A 20,694-nucleotide genomic window follows, 5' to 3' on the forward strand; every position below is an offset into this window, starting at 1 on the left:
TGGGAGCGAAACATTAAATGTTTTTTTTAAATGGTGTGCAGAGAAGCAAAGTCTACTTTGACCGCTTGTGAAATGTTTGATTACAAATCGAGTACACCATAAAATCTTAACAGCATTGTCTATTATAGAGGGCCCTGTATAATAGGAACTAGCACTGCACTGACCATAAAATGGAGTGAAATTAACCATATCATGGAGCACCATTTTGCCTACCTTTGGGTCTTTAAGGCTGAATCCACACATGTAGTCATTTATCAGACTGAAAGCAAATCCTCTGTTTATAAATGTGAGGCAGCGCTGTGGAGGGAGACAAACTTAGTCATGCAAAACCATAATATAACAGGCTGATCTGAAAAGTAAAATAAAACTTTAGACTTGAAGCTAACAATATAAACCAGGGCTGCGTTTCTCGATAACGTTGTCTCTTAGCGTGCTATGAAGAGTCAAAAGGTACACCTTAACCACAGGTATACCTTTTCTACGTGTGTTCCCCGAACTATACCCTAGGAGGTTACTTTCCTACGTGCCACGTTAACAGGTGCTGTCCATGGCGGTGGTGCTGAATTAATGGATATCGATTGTTTGACGATCTAATTGCTAATATGCATGCACTGTTTCACTGCGTTATATAAGATAGCTGTGTTATAAAAGACGCACTTCAAAATAGTTGAAATTGCATTTACTACGGCTCATAGAATCTTATAAAAATAATCCAAATTGCAAACTAAATCCAACCCTAGATAGTTTATTTAATTTTGAAATGCTAAACCGCTACCAAAATGTAACCTATCATGCCTCAACTGCCACACTCACACTGGTCTTTCAAAGGGACATTTATATCAGGGGTTCCCGAACTCTGGGTCATGAGGAGGGCCATCACTTGGCTGTTGCGGTGCATTAAAAAAAGTTTATTCCAGCAATATACTTCACACGTTTATTGTGCTTGGACACTGGATGCGCAAGCGGCGCGTTCACAGTGTGAAACATATGGCCGCTTTTATTAAAACATTAAAATAAAATCAACATTATTAATCACACTTACAATATCAAGGGGAATAATATAAACAAGTATGCCATCATTGTGCAACCCTAAAATAAGGTATCTTGATATTGCAATTAAACTTATACATTCATGACAAGACAAATTAAAAGTAAAGGGAGTGAATCTGTGTTTTTCCCTTTTTTTTAAATTAAAAGGTGTGCCATGAGATAGCATACCTTTGATTATACTTGTGTTTGGGAACCCCTGATTTATATTCTCATAATATATGTTGCTATAGTGTCTGTATTTACTCCATCGCTGGTTGGTCGATCCAGGACGATTCCTGCCCTGTCCCAACAGCCCACTTCTAAGAGTTTTCTCTCTCTCTGGGTGTTTATCACAGCCGCTCTCACCCTCTACACCAGGGGTCACCAATTAGCGGACTCCGGTACGAATGCGGACCGCGAGATGCGTCCGTCCAGACCTCAAAGCCTTTTGACATAATAAATAAATGAACGCCTAACATTATTTTCTAATGCAATCAAATTTATACCAGGCACATCAAGGTCCACTCAGTAGCAGTTTGGGTCCTATGGCGCCACGGACAGTTAACATAATGCGCACTGTTGCTACGTTCAGACGCCGATGAGTGAAGAGAGCCGTGCCAGACTCACTGCACAGCGCGCAGACAGATGTAACTGTCAGTGACTGAAAAACAATGTCCTTTTCAAAGGTTAGAAAAGTTGACGCTGAAAACCATGTTTTCCGAGATGAATTTATTCTTCCTGCATCGACATGCACGAGGCCGGTTTGTCTCATTTGCGGTTATCAAAAGTGGAAACCTTAAACGGCATTATGAAACTAGACACTATGAAGAAACTTGCCCGCAGCAGTCTTGAGGTAAGGACACGGAAATATATTAGCTAAAATCCCAGTAGTAGTGATCTACACGGGTCCTCCCTCATTCACTCACTTACCGCCCAGCAACGAGCATATGAATGTTCACTAAGAATACAGTGGATCTTAGGAAAACTTAAAAAGCCCTTTACTGATGGGGAAATAGTAAAAGAGTGCATGGAGGCTTCGTGTGAAACACTTTTAGAAGGAAAATAAAGACATGAACTAAAAGAAAATATTAAACAAACCACCCTTTCAGCTGCAACAGCCACAAGAAGAGCTGAAATGTTATCAGAGGATGTTCAGTCACAACTTGATGCTGCTATTTGTTAATTTCAGTTCAACAACACTTTAGTTTTCTTTTAAAGTTGTTAATGTTGAAATGAATGTATGTTCAGTGCAGGTTTAGAGTAGGGATGGGCGATATGGCCCTAAAACTCTATCACGATAATTCCTGGTATTTGTTGCTATAACGATAAAAATGACGATATATCCATAACGCCATCCACCGCTGTTTTTTGCGTCAAGTGATAGTAATTGCATGTAGTCTAGATGTCATGGTCGACAAAGCTGAGAGAGACCCAAATGCGGGGAAAACAAGCTTTATTAGTAAGAGGCAACAGTCAATAATCCAAACAGCCAGGGAACGCTCAGCTGCGGGAAGCAGAAAGATACACCACCGGAACGGTTGAGAACTCCAAAGAACGTCGAGAATCCACCGCCGGGGTAAGAGGTCAGTCGTCTGGGTTCGAGGGTCTTCCTCGAACCAACTCTCACAAGGAGAGAGAAGTGGTAGGTCGTGGCGAAGATCGCGCCCCTGATGCGACTGTAGTTAGGTCGGGTGTGGAGCGACAGAGAGCAGACCTGGGACGTGATGGGAGAGAGGTGAGAATACACTGGAAAGGCTAAGGAAAACAGAGTCAAGAGAAGCACGTTCGTGAAGGCAAAACGACTAGAGGAGCTAGGACTAAGGCTATGACTAGGACTGTGGCAAGGCTAAGGCTAAGGCTAAGAAACACTAAGGAAATAACAAGAAGCTATAGGTGAGCCGCAGCAGCACCTAGGTCAGTCTGAGGTGGAAACACACAATGGTCAGACACAGGACAAGAAACATCGAGGGATTATAAAGGAAACCTAGATGGGATGGAATAATCAACAGGTGTAGGACAATTGCGGGAACAAGCGGGCTTAATGAGGGAAGTGAGAACAGGAGTGTGAGAGCTGAGTGGAAAAACACCAGTGCAAGGAAAGCCCTAACAGAGACACAAGGGCGGGAACAATGACGCAGACTCCGAGCACGTGGTCAGCCGTCAGTAGACAGTTTCCACGTGCTCGACAAAAACAAGACCGTTCCCGTGGAGACAATTACCCCGACCTGACCTGAGTCGTGACAGTACCCCCCCCCACCAGCGCCCCTAGGCATCCCTAGGGGAGGGATCTCACCTCGTCTCCGGTGGAAGTCCACGATCAACGACCGGTCCAGCACATCCCGAGATGGTATCCACGTCCTCTCCTCTGCGCCATAACCCTCCCAGTCCACCAAGTACTGGAAGCCCCTGCCGCGGCGGCGAATGTCCAGTAGTCTCTTAACAGTATACACCGGAATCCCATCCACGAGCCGCGGGGGAGGGGGGGTGGGCCGAGAACTGGCAGGGTTGAGATGAGATATGACTACAGGCTTAACCCTGGACACATGAAATACAGGGTGAACTCGACCAAGAGTAGGAGGAAGCTTGAGCCGCACGGCCACTGGATTAACCACCTTGACGATACGGAATGGCCCAATGAACCTGGGAGCCAGCTTGCGTGAAGGCACCTGGAGAGGCAGGTCCTTGGTGGAAAGCCATACCCGTTGACCGCACACATAGGGGGGGGAGAAGTCCGGTGACGGTCGGCCCCTGCTTTGGTCCTCAGAGAGGTTCAGGCCAAAACCTCTCTGGCCATTGTCCAAGTCCGGTGGCACCGTCGGACAAAGGCCAGAGCTGAGGGAACCACAGCATCGAGTTCCTGAAGGGGAAATAGAGGGGGCTGATATCCAAGAGAGCATTCAAATGGAGACATACCTGTGGCAGAGACGGGAAGGGAGTTGTGAGCGTATTCCACCCATGAGAGCTGTTGGCTCCAGGAGCCGGGGTTGTTGGATGTCAGACAGCGGAGTCTCCGTCCGAGTTCCTGGTTGGCTCGCTCGCACTGTCCATTGGTCTGAGGATGGAAGCCTGAGGAGAGACTCGTAGAGACCCCGATCTGCCTACAGAACTCTTTCCAGAACCGGGAGGTGAACTGAGGACCCCTATCAGACACAACGTCGACCGGAAGACCGTGGAGCCGGAAGACGTGGTCCACCATCAGTTGGGACATCTCCCGGGCGGAGGGAAGCTTGGGAAGAGGAATAAAATGGGCCGCCTTGGAGAACCGGTCCACCACCGTAAGGATAACGGTATTGCCTCTTGACAGGGGAAGGCCAGTCACAAAGTCCAGGGCAATGTGTGACCAGGGTCGGGAGGGAATGGGAAGGGGCCGGAGCAGACCTGCAGGTGGGCGGCTAGAAGTCTTGCTCTGAGCGCAGACCGGGCAAGCCAACACGAACTGTCTGACATCATCGGGAGCCGACGGCCACCAAAACCGTTGACGTACGCACGCCAGGGTTCCCTTGAGTCCTGGATGGCCGACCAGCCTGGAAGAATGACACCCCTGGAGGACCTCCGGCGTCAGTTCAGAGAGGATTCATAGATGGCGCCCACCCGTAATCTCCGTTCTACGGGTGGGCGTCGGCTTTTGCCGGGCAGTGAATAACTAAATGACCCGCCTTGCCACAATAAAAACAAAGACCGTCCATGAGTCGTTGGTGCTTCTGGGCCGGGGTTAGGCGTGACCGCCCGATCTGCATGGGCTCCGAGTCCGGTTGAGGGTGGTGGGTGGGGTTGGCGTCCCGGCTAGCCTCACGGATGGTGTCCCGGCTGGACTCACTGCGTCGCCAGGAGGGTGGAGAGGAGCGCCGCCGGACAGTTATCCGGCTCTCGACTCGGAGGCAGAGATTGATCAGCTCCTCCAAATCACGAGGGGAATCCAGTGCTGCGATCTCATCAGCGATGTTGGGGTTAAGGCCATCGAGACAGCATGCGCATAGCACCCCTGCATTCCAGTCACAAGCCGTGGCTAATGTCTTGAAGCGAATAGCATAGTCCGTGATCGTGCCTCTTTCCTGGACAACACGTGAGAGCTGCTCCGCCGCCTCGTCACCACGAACCGACCTATCGAACAGGCTAGTCATCTCCTCCCGGAACTCTCGAAAAGAATGGCAACAAGGGTCCTGGGCCTCCCACACCGCGACCCCCCATTGGCGTGCTCGTCCAGTCAACAAGGTGAGTATGAACGCTATCCTGGTCTCCTCTGTCGAATAACGGCGTGGTTGGAGGGCGAACACCAGAGAGCACTGCGATAGAAACGCCCGACAGGAGTTGGGATCCCCGTCGTAAAGTGGGGGACTGTTGGCATGGGGCTCTGGATCAGTTGAGGCTCCGCGTGGTGGAGAAAATGGTGATCCCGCAGTGCCGTCGGTACCACGGAGAAGTTCCGAAACCTGACGCTGCAATGCCGCCACTTGCCTGTGAAGGGCATCAACCTCCTGGGCGGAGGCGAGGCGCAACGCCTGCTGTCCCAGCAGAACGCCCTGTTGTTGAAGCGCCGTGCGTAAGGGATCCGGTCCCGCTGGGTCGTGATGTTGGTCTGACCGTTCTGTCATGGTCGACAAAGCTGAGAGAGACCCAAATGCGGGGAAAACAAGCTTTATTAGTAATAGGCAACAGTCAATAATCCAAACAGCCAGGGAACGCTCAGTCGCGGGAAGCGGAAAGATACACCACCAGAACGGTTGAGAACTCCGAAGAGCGTCGAGAATCCACCGCCGGGGTAAGAGGTCAGTCGTCTGGGTTCGAGGGTCTTCCTCGAACCAACTCTCACGAGGAGAGAGAAGTGGTAGGTCGTGGCGAAGATCGCGCCCCTGATGCGACTGTAGTTAGGTCGGGTGTGGAGCGACAGAGAGCAGACCTGGGACGTGATGGGAGAGAGGTGAGAATACACTGGAAAGGCTAAGGAAAACAGAGTCAAGAGAAGCACGTTCGTGAAGGCAAAACGACTAGAGGAGCTAGGACTAAGGCTATGACTAGGACTGTGGCAAGGCTAAGGCTAAGGCTAAGAAACACTAAGGAAATAACAAGAAGCTATAGGTGAGCCGCAGCAGCACCTAGGTCGGTCTGAGGTGGAAACACACAACGGTCAGACACAGGACAAGAAACATCGAGGGATTATAAGGAAACCTAGATGGGCTGGAATAGTCAACAGGTGTGGGACAATTGCGGGAACAAGCGGGCTTAATGAGGGAAGTGAGAACAGGAGTGTAAGAGCTGAGTGGAAAAACACCAGTGCAAGGAAAGCACAAACAGAGACACGAGGGCGGGAACAGAGCAGACTCCGAGCACGTGGTCAGCCGTCAGTCGACAGTTTCCACGTGCTCGACAAAAACAAGACCGTTCCTGTGCAGACAATTACCCCGACCTGACCTGAGTCGTGACACTAGACCCTCAGAAAAACAAATATTATCAAAAAGTAAAACTTACCCCAAATCAAACAGCTCCTAAAATATACCTACAGTATTTTTGTAAATATAAAATATAATAGTGAGATTCGACTTCAAAAAGGTTGTAGTAAAGAAAAGTTAAATGAACTAAAGCTCAATAAACACATCATGTCATACCTAAAACTGTATATATTCTATTGTTGGGTGTAAACGATCGATCGCATCACGCTGTCAATCACTCTCTCTTGAACTGTGTGAAGTGAACCTTCTCTTCTCACAGCAACATACATGACTATGACTCGCGCTACAGAAAGAGAACAGAAAAATGCGGATAAAAGAAATCTAATTAAATAATCCATGCTTTTATACGCTCATAAATGTATTTAAAATAACATAATACAAACTCACATTTTGTACTGTATGTAAACAGGCAGCAGTGCCGTGCACGCTTTGTCGCTATGAAAGCACATTTGGGTGCGAGCTGCGCACGGGATGCTCCGTTCCTCCTGTATATAACAGGCAAGAAATCATATTAAACAATTTGCGCACGCGCGCATAACATCTAATGAATGTTTAAATAAATACTTTTAGCCAAACTAAATGTTGTGGTGTAACATATTATGACTATCAACGAATACTTAACAAACAAATTAAATAAAACGAAAGTGAAACTAAACATTAACTCGGATGCATCTACAGTGCCAAACTAAATGAGATTTAGAGCTCGTCTTTTAGTGCAAACTCTTTCTCAGCTTCACGTCCGCCCTCCACTATACCTGTTTTCGCTTCACATGAGCTGTGAATGGGTCTCACAAAGAAATACGTAATCAACTAGAATTTATCGTTTATATCGCGGGAAGACTAATTCCTATCGTGTGGGGAATTTCTACCGGTATATCGCAAACGATATAATATCGCCCATCCCTAGTTTAGAGATTAGGCCATTTTGCACATTTTCCTTCATTATATTGTTGTCAGAAATTGTTATTCCGTCGTATAGATATGAAAAGACATGTTTATTTCTTTGGTCTGCCAAAAACCATCAATTCATGTTTTTAGGTATTTAATTGTCCGGACCTCGGCTGGTAAGGAGGGTTCGTTTACTGGACCTCAAGCAATTTTAGTTGAAGACTGCTGCAATACACGACGGTGTTCGGCAACACGACGTTGCGTCACGGCGAGATCCAATGTCGAGGATAATCAGCAGCCTAAGCACTCTCAATCGACGATGCGTTGTGCTACATCATCGTTTGGGTATTATCACAGCCGCTCTCACCCTCTACAAGATGGTGTTCGGCAACTCAACATTGAGGCGAGACCCAATGTCGAGGATAATCATTAGCCTAAGCATTCTCAATCGATGGTGCATTGTGCTACATCATCGCCAGGCAGGTAAAACAGCAGAGCCGATCTCCTCTGCGGGGGCCCTCCCACAGCGAGGGATCCACACTGCCAGCCATCGATCCACCCCCCGGGGGGTCAATGAAGCAGAACGTACCCCTAGCCTCCCTGTCTCGGTCCCTGGGAGCCTGACAAGAGCTTCTCAAACCATCATGGTGACTACGGGATACGATCCATCTTGGCTACGCGGTCCAAGTCCCCAGACACCCGCCCAAGTGTCGGGGCATCCTCTCAAACCTCAGTCAGAGGCAAGGATGCTCCCGTGCTTCGGGCCGAGGTCGCCAACCCTCTGGAGAGGAAGCGATTGCGCTCGTCCCTCTAGCCGAGATGTTCAATGGGTTTTACAGCCCGTACTTCATCGTCCCCACAAAAGGGTGGTTGCCTAGATCTGCGGACCCTGAACAGGCACCTACTCAAGCTGCCGTTCAGGATGCTCACGCAGAAGCGCATCCTGGCATCTATCAGATGTCATGATTGGTTCATGGCAATCGACCTGAAGGACGTTCACTTTCATGTCTCGGTTCTCCCTCGTCATCGCCCGTTCCTACTGTTCGCTTTCGAGGGTCAGGCATATCAGTACAGAGTCCTCCCTTTCGGTCTGTCCCTGTCCCCACAAGTCTTCACGAAGACCGTGGAAGCCGCCCTCACTCCCCTTAGGGAGAGAGGTGTGCGGGTACTAAACTATCTCGACGACTGGCTCATTTTGACACACTGTTATGTACACACAGGGACCTAGTGCTTCGGCACCTAAATCGATTGGGACCACAGGTCAACCGAGAAAAGAGCAAGCTCTCCCCTGTGGGGAGCATCCTCTTTCTTGGTATGGAACTCAACTCTTCCATTCAATGCGACTGACTACAGAGCACGCTCAGTCAGTGTTGAACTGCCTGAAATATTTCAAGCAGTCAGCGGTCCCCCTGAAACAATTTCAGAGGCTCCTGGGCACATGGCATCCTCGGTGGTGATACCCCTCGGGTTGATGCACATGAGACCGCTCCAACACTGGCTACAGAGTCGAGTTCCCTGGAGAGCGTGGCACACCGGCAGCAGGCGGATGGTGATTACGCCTCTCTGCCGACGTACCCTAACCCCTTGGTCTTCAATGACCTTTCTACGGACAGGGGTCCCTCTCGGGCAGGTCACGAGGCGCGTCGTGGTGATGACAGACGCCTCCCTCCAGGGTTGGGGTGCCGTGTGCAATGGGCACGCAGTGTCGGGGCGATGGACGGGCCCCCGCCTGCGCAGGCATGTCAACTGCCTAGAGTTGTGGGATGTGCTACGCGCACTGAAGGGGTTCCAACCTCTCGTGCAGGACAAGCACGTGCTGGTCCGGCGGACAGCACAACTGCCATAGCATATTTAACCGCCAGGGAGGCGTTCGCTCATGGCAATTAACATGACTCGCCCGACGCCTCCTCTTGTGGAGTCCGCAGGCGAGCAGATCCCTACGAGCCACACATATCCCAGGCGACCTGAACCAGACAGCCGATGCGCTCTCTCATCAGTCGACGCCTCGTGGAGAGTGGCGACTCCACCCCCGCGCAGTCCAGCTCATTGGGTACAGTTCGGGCGGGCTCAGGTAGACCTGTTCGCCTCCCTGGACACCACCCATTGCCCGCTATGGTACTCCCGTCCGAGGCCCCCCTCGGCACGGATGCTCTAGCGCACAGCTGGCCGTGGGACAAGAGGAAGTACACCTCCCCCCAGTGAGCCTCATTGCACAGACCCTGTGCAAGGTCAGGGAAGAGGAGCATCAAGTGTACTAGTTGCGCCAGACTGGCCCAACCGGACTTGGTTCTCGGAGCTAAGGCTCTTGACGACAGCTCCCCCCTGGCCGATTCCCCTGACGAAGGACCTACCTTCCCAGGGGAAGGGCACGTTATTGCATGCCAGGCCAGACCTCTGGAACCTCCATGTCTGGCCCCTGGACGGGACGAGGAGATCCTGAATGGCCTACCCGCTGCGGCGGTTAAGACCATCACTCAGGCTAGGGCTCTGGCCACTAGGCAGCTATACGCCTGTAAGTGGTGCCTCTTCTCGTCCTGGTGCTCTTCTCGGAGAGAAGACCCGCGGAGTTGCTTGATCAGGAACGTGCTGTCCTTCCAGAGACTAGAGAGTAATCTCTGCCCCTTCCACACTGAACGTGTATGTAGCCGCTCATCACGACCCAGTTGCTGGTAAGTCTCTAGGACAGCAAAACCTGATCATTTGGTTCCTAAGGGGCGCGGGAAGGCTACCGCCTCACCTGCGCTCCGTACCCTCTTGCGACCTTGATGCGGTCCTGGAGCCCCTCGGAGATGCCACTCTTTCTCACCTCACAATGAAGACGGCTCTCCTGATGGCGCTCAAGAGGGTAGGGGACCTACAAGCATTCTCCGTGTCCACAGATTGCCTAGAACTCGGGCCCGGTGATTCTCACGCTATCCTGAGACCCCAGCCCAGCAAAGTTCCCACCACTCCCCCTAGACACCAGGTGGTGAACTTACAGGCGCTCCCCACCGGGGAAGAAGACCCACCCCATCCGTGTTGTGTCCAGTACGTGCATTGCGCCTCTACTTGGACCGCACACAGAGCCGCAGGAGCTCTGAGCAGCTCTTTGTCTGTTTTGGAGATCAGCAGAGGGGGGGCTGTCTCAAACAGAGATTGGCGCACTGGATCAGGGACGCCGTCACTACGACGTACCTGTCCTAAGATCGCCTGTACCCACTGGGTGAGAGCTCTCTCCACACGGAGTATAGCCTCCTCGTTGGCACTGGCTCGAGGCGCCTCTCTGGCAGACATCTGCAGAGCTGCGGGTTGGGCTACACCCATCACCTTCGCGAGGTCCTACAGTCTCGGCATACTAAACTAGCCTCCCTTCTTCTCCCACTAGGTGAAGAACAGGCACTCCATCCATCACTATGCAAGCACCTCCTGCGGGCGTGCTTGGGCAGAGCAGCCCTGCCCCTTAGGCCGGGTACCAACTGAGTTATCCACAACATAGCTCTAACCAGACCTAGTGCTACCGGACGTTGTAACCCCCCAGCAGGGCGGTTCCGTCTGATGTATCTTCATGATTGGTTCCCACCTTGGTAACCCATGACCTTCCCTAGGTGGACCTCCACCTCGCAGTTAACTCCTTCAGTCCGCACATTCTTCCCATGAGTTCATCCCCATCGGTGAGACCATGTTGGTATCTCCACTAAACTCCTCCCTACGATAGGAAGTGGTCTCTGTAGTGCATCCCCCACTTGAGGAAGTAGCGCTTACCCAGTGGCCTTACGGTACCAGGCGGCTTCTTGCTGTTAGAGAAACAAGGCCGCCGCCTGTGAGGCCGAAGGCAGGGGCCTTCCCACCTTTCAAGAAAAGCTCTGGGACCCCCTACCTAACCACTGGTAGGTTACAATTTCGTGGTAGCGCTCACGGCTGACACGCCCAGGCTAGTCACCATCGCTTCACTAGAGATTGTGACAGGGCACAGTGTTGTGCCGTTTTCCATAGGAACCCCATCTGTCGGCTCGACACAACGTCGAGAGACCGACAGAAAGGGAACGTCTTGGTTACGGATGTAACCTCAGTTCCCTGATGGAGGGAAGGAGACGTTGTGTCCTTCTTGCCACAACACGTGCTGTCCTCTGCAGCAGTCGTGAGAGGTCTCAGGCTCCTCAGAACAAAGGTGAATGAATGAAGCACGCCGTCTCCCTTTTATACCCGGATATCCGGGGGCAGAGTCCGGCATGCAAATTTCATTCTCCAATTTTCATTGGCCTTTTCTAAATAGTCGGAAGCGATTGGTTCTCAAGGACGAACCCCATCTGTCGGCTCGACACAACATCTCGTTCCCTCCATCAGGGAACTGAGGTTACATCCGTAACCAAGACGTTTTCTCACAGTGGCCACTAGTGGGGTTAACTCTTAACAGTGATAAGGTGTAGCTAAGAGCGCTCCAGACCAACCTTCCGAACGTATGACTTACAGAAGGTATACTTAACTAAGAACATTTTGGGAAACACATAATAACGATAAGGTACAGCTTAAGGTATAACTTAAGAACGACGTAGCATTAAGAAGGTTTCGGGAAACGCAGCCCAGAACTTCTGAATGATCTGAAAATTCTGAATGATCCGGAGATAAAAAGCTGACTAGATTGAGTGAAAAGTAGCTTTAGAAAAGATTTTTAATCACAATCCTATTATTCTTAACTGACCACAGAAAAAAGCATCTTAAACACGCATGCACGCACACACACACACACACACACACACACACACACACACATGTCTGGTTTACTATCTCCGTGGGGACAGTCCATAGGCGTAATGTCTTTTATACTGTACAAACTGTATATTTTATCCCCTACCCCTAACCCAACCCCTAAACCTAAAGATCATAGAACACTTTTTGCATTTTTAGATTTAAAAAAATATTGTTCTGTACAATTTATAAGCTTTTTTGCCCATGAGGACCTCAATTTTGGTCCCCACAGTGACACGAGTCCCCATGAGTTGGTGTGCATTCAGGTTTTGGTCCCCACCGGGATATACAAACATGAACACACACACACACACACACACACACACACTGTAAACAAGCCCAAATTATAAAAAGCACATAACAATAATGTTCATGAATATTTCATTTTTAAAGCATAAGGTAATGAATCACCAGTTGCAGTTAACTGTGCTAAGACAAGTGAATATTTGTACTTTTTCACTGGAAAAGCATGTCATCATTCAAAGTATGAATCTGCATGAATCAAAGTATGAAACCACACAGATTCCGCCTCATTGGCTTTACATTATTTCATTTTCATTATTACACTGTCTACACCAGACACGACACAAAATCATAACATATTACAAAAGCTATCTTTCCATGTTATTTAGAGCAATACACAAGAGCTACAATTCGATTCTATTTTAGAAATTATTAGAAGTTGTGGATACAGTGTTAGTGTGAATGCCATCTGTTGAGGTTCATACCTTAGAGAAAGACGAGAGTAAGACCTGACCTTAATAAAGTTTCAAGAATTAGAACTGAACAGTTACAGTAGGCCTGACTCTTTAAGTCTGACCTTAATGAAGCAAGCAAGGCTGAAGTTGACACAACGGGCCTCCTCAGGAATCTCCACGTAGCGGATGGTAATGTGCGGCATGATTGACAACAGCAGAGACTGCAGAGCTTGGTGGAAAGATTCGGGAAATCTCTGTGCTCGAGGCATCTGTAATACAGGTGATTTTTACCTTGTTAAATGTCTTAAAGAATTCTGCTAAGTTTCAGTATAAAGAGAAAACAAATTAAAAAAAAAAAAACAGCAACTGAAAATCTAAATGCATATATTGCACATTTAGTGTATAGATTTTACATTTGAAGAAATATAGAAAAAATTACAAGTTTTTGCAAAAAAGATAAATAATACATTTTGAAAATCATGTTTTTTAGTCTGTTATGTTTTTATTGTTTAATTGTGTTAGTTAATGTCACAATCCAGAGCTTTATTTATCTGCTTTGAGAGAGTTTCTTTTTCAGGGTTGCTTTGGCTCTGTCGCAAACAGTTTGCCTGTGAGGGAGTACACTGCTGGCATCACACGTCCATAACGTGCGCCAATGTTAATTAGACACTGGGCTACTGTATGAAATCCATCTCCAGAAACTACGTCAAAGGGCCGCAGATCTTGACAGCACAAATCAACACAAGCGTCTGTGACCTCGGACTTGACATGTGCTGGTACTTTACTTTTGAGGAAAGTGGTAATGGACGCGTCATCCTTTTTCTTAGACCCCCCCAAGCCCACAAATATGTCTTGACATGCTGGAAGTGCCCGTTTTGTGGCTCTCATGTTTGTTTGTTTTTGTACACGTGTTACACTTCACGTAGCCGATACTGCTGCTGTTGTCTCTTGCTGCAACTATATCTGAGAACCGGTCCCAAACTTTAGATTTAGCAGCTTGACCCTCCTTTTTTTAAATTACGTAAATTCCCAACCTTAATTTCTCCTGCACCTCGCCTTCCATCTTCACTTTTTTATTTCTTCATTTGTTGTTGTTGAGGCTGACGGCAGGAGCTGTTTGGTGCTTTCGTGACGTGAGGCCAAAGGTTTGGCCGGGGGTCGGGGACATCACGGAAGTTACGCTGCTACGTACTGTAGGTCTACGTATTGTAACCTTATCATAGAACCTAATAAAATATGAAAATATATATTCCCAAATATTTAATATAGGCTATAGGGAATTGCACGCAACACACATGTTTTTTTTATTTTTTTATTATTAATGACCCACCCCAACCCGCCCCACAACTAAAGTGACAATTTATTTACCCGCCCCGGCCCGCAGGTTATGAGACGACCCGCGCATCACTATTAAGGGCTCAGCATACTACATTCGAAATTGAAAAACGACCGTCTGTGACCTGATTTCAAACAAAATCTGGTCGCAATTCGTTTCACTAGTTCGCCGCAGCAAACCAAACAGAACTCTCCGGGAAAGTTCGTTTTGGCCGGTAAACACCCTCGAGCCACCATTGGTCCATGGCCAATACGTAATAGGTGGGTGTGTTTATGTAGCGCCACCCGGTCTGTGGGAAATGCATCATTTTATTTAGCTGAGGTGAAGTCAGATAAGGGCTACATAAAAAAAACCGATAACATTTCAGCAGCATGAATGCTTTTGAATGTCGCGTTGCAGACATCTTTGTTGTTTGTGTGGCCACGTGCGCAGAGGCATACGTCATGTAAACCCCACCTCCAGAAACAAAGGGGTGTTGGATTGTTCGAAAACACTATACCGTCTCAACGTTTTCGAGCTTTGTTTTACCCCAGAATGCAGAACGAGTTAAGTTATCATTACTTAATCAAAACAAACCATCTGCAGATATTACTAGGAATGCACAATAAAAAACATGATTTTTTAACATTTAAATTATGAAAAAGAATGTCTCAAAAATTATTTCAGTGGTAGAACAACTCTTAACTGGGCGAATTCTACCTGAACAGCCTCAGAGTGTCTACAACCGCACTATGTAAGTTCTGTGTTCGGGTCGGTAAAAACAGCCCCGCCCATCCCCTGCCTGTGGAAGAGTTTCCAAACGATGTTTCTGCTTTAGTTCCATCGTGTCTGTTCCATCAGTTTAAGGTAGGGATCGGCATTTTTCAATAATTTCATATTCGAATATTTGATCTCATAAAAAACGAACATTCGAATATTGGTTTATTTAAATTAAGTTCATAATGACGTAATTTGTTACGTTTTTATTTAGTCACAATTTCACATCAAGCTTATAATTAGCATTAAATATTCATAATGCATTAATATTATATCCTGTATATCGGTTTTTTATGTTGAAAAAATAGAAAAATACATAAAAACATTATTGACAGTCTGTGATATATGGTTATCTTGTTTATTTTGTTTTACATGTTCTTGATAAGAAAAACAAGCATATAGGTCTATTTTACTCTGGTGAAAGTCTGTTCAACAAGCCGACGGTTAACAAGCCGACAGCGGAGAAAACGTGCTGCTCTTCTCTAACTCCTGGTAACAAAACCCAGATCTGACAAGAATAGCTGGCTTTATTGTTTATAATGTTGATAATAAATAAAGTAAACGGGTTTGATACCTCATGCGGACTGTTAAGATCCTAAAAAATACCCGCAACAAAGACGGAGCCATAGTGCTTGATTCCCTGATTACGTGACCGTCATCTGAGGAAGATATTCTGCTGATCAGCACGCATATAAATATTGTTTTCTTTGCCGTTCACGGTCAGTGTCTGTCTTGTTTAGCTTTGCATTGGATTTGCATCAATAAATAAGATAGGCCTATTGATTTCAACTAAGGTAAAGAATCACAGCGCGTTTTAAAACAAACAGCATTCGTGCAAATTTATTTACAGGCTGTAACTTGAAGGCGACGACCCTATTTGAGCTTCTAGAAGAAAAATTCTTGCTTTTAGGTATGGAAAAAGGTGCCAGTCTTATGTTAAGGCCAAATTCATTAACATTTATTGCAGTGAAATGTACATTTTCATGTTTCAAGTTGTTGAAATTAGCATTACTTAATATATTTTTACCGAACGAATATGAATTTACTAAGAACAACCGCTCCAAACAAGTAATGGTAATAAATGAATTATTGTTAATCATTTAATATTACGTTGATATTCTTATACCTAATGTACGTAATCTTAACGAATTCTGTGGCTCACCAGTTTTGAAACATTTTAATATGGTGATGTGAGCCGAGCATAAAACACGATCCGGGCACTTTTAAAATAAAAATGAAAATAATATATTTTTTAAACTATTTGGTGAATACTGATTAAATAAGCAACAGAGGTTAAAGAATATTGTAGGGCCCTAGTATGATGTTTTATTATTATTATTATGATTTTATTTTGTGTTTCTATTTATTTCTGTTAATAAAGTTTTAACTTTTCTGGATTCTTTTTAAGAGGTCAATTTAATTTCTTTAGGCGAAAAGCATGTCTAATAAACTATGAAACGTATGCAATTTAACAAGAAGTTTAAGTTTTAAATGTCATAAATACATATTTCATTATTTGTTAGGGTAAATAACTTTTACGAGAAAGTTGTCACTTTTTTGTTATGTTGCCATTTAATAAAAAGTTTGTTGTTAACAACAAGCATACATTAGATTCTGTTTTTCTAAAAACATTAAACAATGGGTGTAAACAAATAGCTCATTTTATCTCACGCCAGTTACAGCAGATGGTCTACTCAACTCAACTCAACTTTATTTATATAGCGCTTTTTACAATTTTCATTGTTACAAAGCAGCTGTACATGACAGATATTGACTATAAGCAAAACAATTAAAGTTGTACCTGTAAAAACAAGAAAAAGGTGAAAACACAGAAGACAGACATACCCACATACAAAACACTCCACACACACAATATGCACACGTACTAACACACATAGACATAGACACACACACACGGACGCGCAGACACATGGACGCACACACACACACACGCACACACACGCGCACACGCACACACACACACACACACACACACACGCACACACACACACACACACACAGACACAGACACGCACGCACATTGAGAGGACACATTTAAGATAAAGGAGAGAGAAGCACAGGTCAAATATAACAGACTATAAATTCCTATATGCAATATTAATTAAGTAATTCTAAAGCAGCCCCCCGGCCAGGCAAATAGTGCAAAAAACAGTATGCAAATCGGGGCGAGGAACCCAAAACTCTAATCGAGAAAAAAAACCTCAGGAGAACCCAGGCCCAACCAGGGGATTCCAGTTCCCCTCTGGCAAAAGCTGCTGCCTCTGCACAAGCTCGACAGAGCTTGCACAACAAGGCTAAATAAAAATAAATAAATTTACTAATAAGGTAAATTATAGTTTTAAGATTATCATTAATAATCTAATAGCATTTTGGTATATATCAACTTATTCAGAACATAGATAACGCTTGAGTCGGCATATGGATATACAGTTTCTATTATTTCACACATTCTTGTTAAAGAAAGCCAAGCTTATCTACATGCTCAGCTGAAAGTCTGCTCCGTTTCCTTTTTTGGCATAAAATCTGACTTGAAGTTTAAATACTAGTTCATGAAATTATAAACCCTGGTATTTGATCTTAACATAACTGTATTTGTAGTTTAAGATTATTACTTTTCTTATTTTACATAATAAATCACTTCTAGAACACTGCAATCTTGAATGTCATTCGTTTTCTCAAAATGCAACAGACACTGTGTTCCGCAGTACTACTTACATGTGCTGTTCAAAAACACGAGCTAAATGGCTTTGACCGAACCTGCTTGCATTCGGGCAACGTTTCTGTATGCATTAAGGAGAAACGGGCGTAACTGTTTAACATTACGCAAACAGAGAAATGTTTCCGCACATTTATGTCCTTTTATTTGCCGGTTAATAAAACCATTGGTAAATGATCTACAATAGCAATTTAAAATGATTTTACAACTACACTTACAAAGTGGAGATACAGGCTGTCTTTCAGTGCTTTGAATCATGTTCTTTGTCAATTGAAAGCGCATTTTGGTGAACATAATTTAAAGTTGGACACAACTTGAGAGTGAGAGTTTGCCCTTCAGGTTTGGGCTGCAATGGTTTTACAGTGTATTATTTACAGATTTACAGACAGTTTTTTGATGATAGTTATACAGTTTTATAATTATTATGATAATGTAACTAGGTAGCCCCCTCAATGAAACATAGGGGGCCCCCTCACTCCGTACGCCCTGGCACCAACCATTTGAAAGTCACCTTGGATAAAAGAGTCTGCTACATAAATAAATGGAAATCTATTAAATTATGTTTTCTATACTGTGTTAAAGTGAAGGCAGGTTTGAACAACACACCTTTCATATCAAACTTGTTAATAACATACAAAGTCATGGTTTTCGGTATGCAAATGTGACTCACTGGCATGTCAAATAGGTCTGAACGTGTTTGGAAAGGACTGGAAGAATTTTTTTAACGTAAACAAACATATTCAACACACATTGTACATGCAACAGTTTTAACAGTATAAAAGTACCGTAAGTTGTGTGTGCGTGAGTGTGTGTGTTTCTTTTTCAAATACTTCAATGAGAATGAGGAAGTTTGGTGCACAGATGTCAAGTTGACAACAACATCCTGCTCAACAGTTCAGAGCTATTAACATGCACATCTATTTACTTTATGTTTTTACAATGACAACAAAGCAAAGAAAACAGAATGAAAGTGACTTCATATCAGATAAGGTAAAAGGACCTGCTATTTTATATGATATTGACCTTTGTTGACCTGATATTACTTTGTTGTAATATTTAATGACATCTTGGCTGAAACACATGAAGAAATTACACTCACTTTCATTCGGTTGCCATCCTGGAGGTACTGTGCCATTGATTTAGCCATAGTTTCGAAGAAGAACCAGGAATACTGTGACATAAAACAAGAAGAGAAAGCATAAACAAACAAACATTAAAACCCACAAACATTCTAAATACATGCTGATGCATGAACACACCTTATAACATACATAAAGCAATTTCATATTTTACTTTTACGTGGTATAATATCTTAATAATTTCACATAGACAGAAATTAGATTAAATTTATTAATCTGAAAAAAAATGTTTATTCTAAATTACTAAGAACCCAAAATCTTTATACAACATTCTCCGGGTTTTAAAAATGAATCTGGGTGGGATATTATAAAGTAAACACAAATACAAAGAGTAAACAACACAATAATTCTACCACACTTATATCTCGAATGGGATCAGTCGGTTAAATGAGAATTTTGTTTGCACAGGAATATTCCCTCAAGCATTTAACGCAAGTTATATAAAAATGAAATAGACAGAACGTAAGTGCAATTGCGCCATCTACTGTGCTAACAGAGATTTCTAGAGAACGATCAAATAATTTTGGATAGGACGTGGCAAGACAGATTTCACAGCTTTCAGATCACACGAACACAAACAACATGGTTCACAGTATTTGACATTGTTCACAGTTTCCTCACCTTAAGTAGTTTGTTACATGTGTTGAAATCTGCAGTCTGTTTGAGTATGGCAGTCACTGCCGCTGCTAAAACTTCATGAGTTGTCACAGAATTTGAGCTGTTGGTCCGAAAAACATACTGAAAATAAACAAAAATGATTTTTTAGGTATGAAACAGTTCCCTAACATTACAAACAATTGTTCCACCAAGTTCTAATTAAAATAAGCAATTAGCAATAATTTCTGACAGTAACATAAATGTGGTGTGTATTAATCCATATTGCGTTGTGTATTGCATAGTAGACACCTAAATGATCTCTAAATATGTTAAACAGTATTATTGTTCACCCTTAAACAACATTACACAGGCCATTGGAACCATGAGATACTGTTGTATTCAATTCAATTTTATTTATATAGCGCTTTTCATAATGTGCATTGTTCCAAAGCAGCTTTACAGGAGAAAATAAGAAAAACAGAAAAACACAGAAAAGGTAAAACACAGGACAATGCATGGTGTTTATAGAACAAGCAAGATCATTCTAATAAATAATATCTAATAAAAGCAGTCTCCCGGTGAGCAAGCCAACGCGGCGGCCCTGTGGCGAGGAACCCAAACTCCAATGATAACTAAATGGAGAAAAAAACCTCGGGAGAAACCAGTCTCAGCCGGGAGGGCCAGGTCCCCTCTGATGTGTCATAGCTGCACTCAGTGACTTTGATTAAAAGTTACTGAGTAAATGTTTATGAAAAATTAGTTGTGATTTAGCAAATTTCATTTGTTGAAACTGATTAGGTCTAATTTTGTTTTATTTTGTGATCGATATCAGACAACAGAGGAATGTTATAAGCAGGGAAAATGTAGTAATGGCATTTTCTTTTTTCTTAATAATGGCATAATGTAAAGTCCTGTGTATGTGTATGTCCTGATCACCATTTCAGGGAATATTCTGCAATAATAATCAGCTGAATGTACAGTGCCTCATACATAAAACATCACTGCATGCCTAAACACCCAGAAACAAAAAGTGTTATACCTTCAGAAAGGAGCGCAGGTAATGTTCCAGACCTTCCTCGTGACACTGAGACACAATGTGAATTATTACACTGTGGAAAACAAACATCATGTGAATATACTGTAAGTGAAAATTTATCATTTCCAAACAGATCAAATCACACAGTAAGAAGAATAAAATGGATCAATTAACTTTTGCACACGAAGACAAAATTGCAAAAAACCCAAACAGACTTAATGAAGTCATAAACAAAACCATACATAAACCAAAATTGAAGATTTTTTACAATTAATTTATAATTTGTAGACACAGTTACTATACAAT

At 44.6% G+C, this 20,694-nt stretch overlaps 1 protein-coding gene across 1 annotated transcript in view; it reads right to left on the reverse strand.

Moving 5' to 3' along the window:
- Positions 1–20,694, reverse strand: part of dock11 (dedicator of cytokinesis 11) — a 162,538-nt gene that overhangs the window by 68,208 nt on the left and 73,636 nt on the right. Inside the window, exons 25-29 of the mRNA XM_057345621.1 lie at positions 20,392–20,461; positions 19,377–19,493; positions 18,716–18,787; positions 12,910–13,056; positions 214–297 (exon numbers count right to left, since the gene is read on the reverse strand). Of these exons, the coding sequence (XP_057201604.1) occupies positions 214–297; positions 12,910–13,056; positions 18,716–18,787; positions 19,377–19,493; positions 20,392–20,461 (490 nt within the window). The remainder of the gene's footprint in view (positions 1–213; positions 298–12,909; positions 13,057–18,715; positions 18,788–19,376; positions 19,494–20,391; positions 20,462–20,694) is intronic.

The sequence above is a fragment of the Triplophysa rosa genome, linkage group LG1, assembly GCF_024868665.1.
Source record: "Triplophysa rosa linkage group LG1, Trosa_1v2, whole genome shotgun sequence".
Classification (NCBI taxonomy): domain Eukaryota; kingdom Metazoa; phylum Chordata; class Actinopteri; order Cypriniformes; family Nemacheilidae; genus Triplophysa; species Triplophysa rosa.